Source organism: Xiphophorus hellerii, chromosome 9, assembly GCF_003331165.1.
Source record: "Xiphophorus hellerii strain 12219 chromosome 9, Xiphophorus_hellerii-4.1, whole genome shotgun sequence".
Lineage (NCBI taxonomy): Eukaryota > Metazoa > Chordata > Actinopteri > Cyprinodontiformes > Poeciliidae > Xiphophorus > Xiphophorus hellerii.
In genome coordinates this window covers 8,191,336-8,197,318 of record NC_045680.1, presented here as the reverse complement: position 1 = coordinate 8,197,318, position 5,983 = coordinate 8,191,336, and the positions used below count along the sequence as shown (strand labels likewise).

The following is a 5,983-nucleotide window of genomic DNA, read 5'->3' as shown; positions in this document are numbered from 1 at the left end:
TAACAGATGCTTGTGCGACCATTATTAATATGGTGAGGGTCACTATTCTTTGAAGCAAATGTTGTTCTCTTTACACCATGTTGTTGCTGTATGATTGACAAAATCTCATTGTTGAGTTTGCAGTCAACAACAAGCACTCAACAGAATTACAAGCTGTGGACTTGAGACTTAATAATTTTTTTTATTTGTCAAAAAAAAAGAAGACAATTTGAGAAAATTAAACAAACGTATCCAAGATGAAGATTAGTGTTTGCAGGCTACAAAACAACTAATGATCTGCCTCAGTCTTTCAGGAAGTCTTCGACTAGTTTGTTGAATTCCTCCGCATACTTCAGATGGAGGTTATGCTTTCCCTCTGGCATTAAATGCAACCTAGATTTAGGGGGGAAAAATATTTTTGCTCATTGTTACAATAAATCTAATGAACTAGAAGTTATTGGTTGGAACATGGTCTCACCGTGATGCTTTTATGTTTTTGTGAAGGTAATGAGGGTGGAAGCTGGGGACCATAGGGTCTTTCTCTCCATGTATGATCAGGGTGGGACAACTGATAAGAGGTAGAAGTTCCATGCAGATATTTCCTAAACATAAAATGCAAAAATAATAATTTCAGCCTAAAATACAAAATAAGACATCAAAAATATTTCTTTTATGTATTGTTTTTTAAAATAGGCAAAAACAGGGCTCATTTTAGTTTCATTTCAGTTGTTATGCTTCTGTAACAACATGGTTTTCCTCACCTTCTGGTCTCTTTGCAAATTGAGCAATGCCATCCACCCAATTCTCCCATATTTTAGCAAATGCTTCCGCTCCATACACTTCCTCCATGGGCTGCCTCATTCTTGCACTCCACTTGGAGACATCACGGACCACTAGATATTCCCAGAAATAAGAAATATACAATCAGTAGATAAAAAACAATGTCTACTATTGCACCGGCAGCTATTATGGACAATAAAAACTGGAGTACTATTGTAAAGCTTGCGGTCATCTTCAGTAACGAAGACATTAGATCCCCAGACGACCATCTTATTTATCAGCTCAGGGTTCCTTGCAGCTGCAATCATAGCAGTGATTCCCCCGTCACTCCAACCCAGCAAAGAGAATTTCTTAAAACCTAGAGTCTGTTAAAAAAAATATGAACAAAATACCAATGAAGGAATACTTTTACAAATATTTCCATAATAATCTTTAAAAATAGTATACATTTTTGTGATACACACATAAGTGATTATATAGTCTTATATATGCAAATGTTAGCAGTTTAAGACAGATGAGACATCTCACCTTTAAAACAAAAATTACAATGTTGACAAGCCCTAGAAAGTCATTTCGACCTAATGTTGCATGTGTACAGGATGAGGGGTGTTTCAATAATTAAAACAGTTAAAGTCACCCACTCTTCCTCATTTTGCTCACTGAAGAAAAATGAGTCACTGTTATAGCTAATATATCATGGATAAAACAATACAGAGACAATGTCTGGAAAGAACAACTAATCTAAAGAAGTGATACTTGGACATCAACAGAAATTTTGTACTGACAAAAAGAAGGCACTCAAAGCAAAGATTTTATTAGGATTTTTAGCCACTAAAGTACTAATGTAGACTGTTAGCCTTGTTTTCCTTCCCTTTAAGACAAGTGTTTGACTGTGTTTCATAATTCTGTGGAAAGAAGTAATCAGAACATGAACTATGTTGTATATGGAGTGTGGGTTTTTTTGCAGTATTTATTGGAAGAGGATCGAAACACAGAAAATGGTTCTGTACAGTTAAGTGTGGTCATAAGTCACCTTCATCAGATCTACTCCATCCTTTGCATCCCTCTCAAAAAAGTCAGAAGGAAAGTCTCGATCTGGAGGACGGGATTGCCCATACCCACGGGGATCCCAACCGACCACAGTGAAACACTCTTTGTTAAGAGACTTCAGCTGTGGACCAAAATCTGTCTTTGTGCTCCCTGTGGTAAAAAAGGCAGATCTGTTGTACACAAGATACTAAAGCTTATCCTCAGATTGGTGGGTCTGTATTTACCCAGAGCACCAGGAAGGAGAAGAACAGCATGTTTCCCTTGTCCTGTTTGCTCGTAGTACAGATCAACGCTGTTAACACGCCGCTTGCCTGAGGAAGCTGAAGAGCTGCAGAGAAACAAAACCGCATCTAGGCAAACACTAGAAGAGATGCTTAAAAACGTGTTTGGATCTGAAGGATACATGATCGCACTCGGTAATGTGAATTATTTTGTGAAGCAGAGAAAAAAAGTGTAACATGATCTCAGGATGGGGTCAAAACACATTGCAGGGTAAGATTTTTACAAGTTTCATAAATTTGTTTTTTAATGCAATACAATACCATGTAAACATTTTCAGCCATTGCTTCTTTTTATTGAAAACTGTCTTCCAGACTGTAGCCAGACTATTGGCTAAGTCATTACCACAGAATTCTTCAGGAAACACTGGGAGTTTAAAGAAACTCATTATAATGAAATTCATTGACCTGACAATATTATTTTTGCAATAGCTTGGCTCCACACGAGTGTTTAAAATCTTTGATAAGGAAATCAAGCTATTCCAATCAGCTCTAATTCTCTTTACAACCTACTGTTACTGTTATGTTTTTTCTAAAATTAACAGCGTTCTCACATATGTCTCATACACCTTTAAATGAGACAAAAAATAAACAAGAAAAATCTAAATTAATTTGCAATGACTGCTATATGCTTCATGTGACGTCACCAGAGATGTGCATGCGGACGCACCTATTTGGGAAGAAATATTTTATCTTATTTAAATAATGCTTTACAACAAAATAACAAAACAAGCCAGAAGGTTTTCTAAAACTGACAATCTTTAAATGATTTTAGAATAAACTCTAGCAGACTGTTTTAAGGACTAAAAAAGTGTGCTGTCCACAATATGAGTGAAATAAATTAAAAGTAGAACTGAGTAAAATTTACCACGTAAATCCTAAGCAGAAATTAAAGCCTTAAACTAAAAAAAAAAAAAAAAAAAAAGATAACATAAAAACCATAATTTAATTAGAAAAATACATGTGAATTGCAAGTTAAACTCCAAAGGAGTTTTGGGTGTTTTCCTGGTGATTTTGGCGACTTTCATCATTCTTTGTGCAGCTAAGGAAATTGCGCCATCTGGTGGATATAAAAAAAACAAAACAAATATTGACGTAAAAACAGTCGCACCTAACAATAAAACTACACTTGTCCGAATGAACTTCCCATCTGTTTTAGAGGCAGCTTGAAGAACTTTGAACATTATACGTTCTCCTACTGAATGCATTGCATTGCTAACAGTTACCAGTACAGCTGCGATGCCTCCATGATCTTCCCGACGTCTTTGCTGCATTTAAACAAACGTCTTCCAAACAAAAGCAAGGCCATTTAGTCAATCAGCGTTGCAGCCACACGGTCGGCTACTGCAGGTTGGATTAAAGCGGTTTAAGACTGTTCAAAGTCGTCTCAGTCATGAGCTGCATGAGGGTGTTTTGAAAGGAAGTCCGGGTAGCAGCGCTGAGTGAGTGAGGTTTGGGCGTGTTCACTTTAGTGAAATTTAAAGCGAAAGTACGGGAAGGAGCAAGAATGTACAATTTACTTTTTTCAATCTAGAAAAATATGTTTTGCTTTGATTTAAGTGCATTACTTCAAAAGTTTCATTTCTTACGTTTGGCTTTGTACAGTAATCACTCTAAGAAATTACATATTTAAATGTGTATTTTCTTTTGTGTGGGGATTAAAGAAAGGTGAGTTCAATTTAGTTTATTAAATGGGATAATGATTTATAAAACATATAATTTTATGGCACTTTCCAGGTATACAGTTGCACCCAAAATTATTCATATCCCCAGGAGATTCAAGTTTAAAGTAATTTATCTTTACCAATACATACTTTATTGGTAAATTTAATGTTTTTGAGTGGCCCACCGGTATTGGGCCAAAACGTAAGTCTGATTGAGAATCTGCGAGAGTTGAAGATTAATAGCAAGACAATGAAACCTCTGTTTTATTTCAAACCACAATAAAACGTTTGTGTTAAATGAAACTAAAGGTTAACCTAGCAGTGGTACAAAAAAATTAAAAATAGATAATGAACTGTTTAAAAAAAGATTTCTTAGTTGGAAGGAACTACTTCCTTTTAATAGGGAAAACCCCAACAGAACCAGGCTCAGCATGAGCAGCCATCTGCCATGATTGAGCAGAAGCTAAGAAGACAGGACAACAACCAAAGGCACACAGAAAAGCAATGGGCCAGGTTTACTTTCAAAGAAAAACAGAGTACACAAAGTTAATGACAGCCATAATTGCAAATAATACATCAATGGTGGGCAGAGATCATAAAGATGGCAGAGTTGGGCAAAGTGGTCAACCCAAGATCAAATGTAGAGAGACTACATTTGATCTAAACAGGTAATGATGTTGCATTCAGCTGTATGTTGAACTCTGCACAAATATATAATTCAGTTGCTGAACTACAACATTGCTTAAATATTTGAATCAAAGCATGTTGTACTACTTGGATATGGAACACTACAAGTTGACCAGGGGGTCTTTTTGTGGGCTCTAGTGTCCCTTATATGATAGTAGGCTGACAGGAAACGGGGAAAGACATGCGGCAAATGTCGTCAGGTCCGGGAGTCGAACCCACGACGGCCGCGTCGAGGACTCAAGGCCTACAGGTCGCCCTAACCACTACGCCACCACGGCACATGCACAAGTTGGTTTTTTAATACCTTTGTGACGCATTTGCCAAAGCTGCCATGCCATCCTCTTCTCACTGCTTGAAATATGTGCAGAAAATTAAGCCTTAGCTTCTTAAAATATCCAGTCATTTCTATTAGGCAGGTCTGTTTCTGTCCATCTAGCTGTTATTCTACAGCAGCAGTCCTATTAAGTCCTTTTTAGTTTTGTTTGAAACTCCTGAGGTTAATCTTTAATAAGTGCAATATTGCTTTTCATTGATTTGTGGATTACTCTCCCATTTCACCCCTTTGAAAAAGAAAAGTAACAATACTTTCTTCTGCAACAGTTTTGCAAAACACAACTCATGGTTTGAGATAAACCTCCAAAGCTTAAATGGAAAAACTGATATTCTTATCTTTTGTAACACTGATCTACAGAGATAGTGTCCTTGGTTTGCTAAAATCACACTGTCGCCTTTAAAGGCCTATGTTGATTGTGAGTTAAATACTCTAATTATGTGAACATTTAATTCAATATTTGACAGACTGTACCAACCATAATGTGTGGCAAATGAAAATTCACCTTTAAGATCTGGTTGTAAAATATGTTTTTCCAGCAATATTTGATGTTAATGTTAATGCTATAATTTCAAGGAAATCTCCTCTGGAAAAAAATTAAAAATAAGAAACACACATAAATATCTGTAAAAGGCTACAATAAATTAATTACATATTTTTTAGAATATATGTTTGTACCAAAGTTTACAAAGACCTAGCATAAGATATGTAGAGGGTTGCATTTCTAATTTTCTTGTTTAATTATTACACATATTTATGTCTTTAAAAAATGTTCTCCTTAAACTTCGGGAGTCTAGTGGCCTTGACATAGACGGAGAAATGTCTTAATAAAAAAGGTACAGCCAAAGAACTTTTAAGTAGGTAGTGAAAATAATCAAGCAGAAATATATTTCCTGTAACGAACTTATGAAAGACTTTTTTAATATAAACCTCAACAAAGGCCGGTTTGTTTATGTCTGACTCGTCAGCCCTGATGAGCTGTTTGAGACGTCCCCGGTTTTTGTAAACGCCTCCACACTCCTATGCTTGTTAATGAGTGTGAGCAGTGCCATGAACTGAACCACATACAGGAACACAACACAAAAACCGGGCTAAAAATACCCTGGTTGGCTATGAGCGATGAGTTGAAGGTGTCGCCAGATTTACTGGAAATGCAAAACTTGAAGTGTGTTCAATGAAATAGAGAGCAAGAAATTAAAGTTAAGCGGGGTTAA

General features: G+C 36.3%; 1 protein-coding gene across 1 annotated transcript; it reads right to left on the bottom strand.

The window, feature by feature from the left end:
- Positions 1 to 161: 161 nt before the first annotated feature.
- bphl (biphenyl hydrolase like) lies at positions 162 to 3,544 on the bottom strand. The gene is made up of 7 exons (XM_032572057.1): positions 3,314 to 3,544; positions 2,034 to 2,137; positions 1,793 to 1,959; positions 971 to 1,124; positions 741 to 872; positions 458 to 581; positions 162 to 372 (listed from the first exon to the last, which is right to left on the bottom strand). The coding sequence occupies exons 1-7, from the start codon at positions 3,394 to 3,396 to the stop codon at positions 282 to 284; spliced, it is 855 nt and encodes a 284-aa protein (XP_032427948.1). The 5' UTR covers positions 3,397 to 3,544; the 3' UTR covers positions 162 to 281.
- Positions 3,545 to 5,983: the final 2,439 nt, after the last annotated feature.

Excerpts from the sequence above, each read along its gene's own strand:
- bphl (XM_032572057.1), bottom strand. The coding sequence starts at position 3,396 with ATGGCCTTGCTTTTGTTTGGAAGACGTTTGTTTAAATGCAGCAAAGAC. Across the intron at positions 2,138-3,313 it reads GAGGCATCGCAGCTGTACTG|CTCTTCAGCTTCCTCAGGCA; the intron begins GTAACTGTTAGC and ends GTTTCTCTGCAG. Across the intron at positions 582-740 it reads ATTTGCAAAGAGACCAGAAG|GAAATATCTGCATGGAACTT; the intron begins GTGAGGAAAACC and ends TTTTATGTTTAG.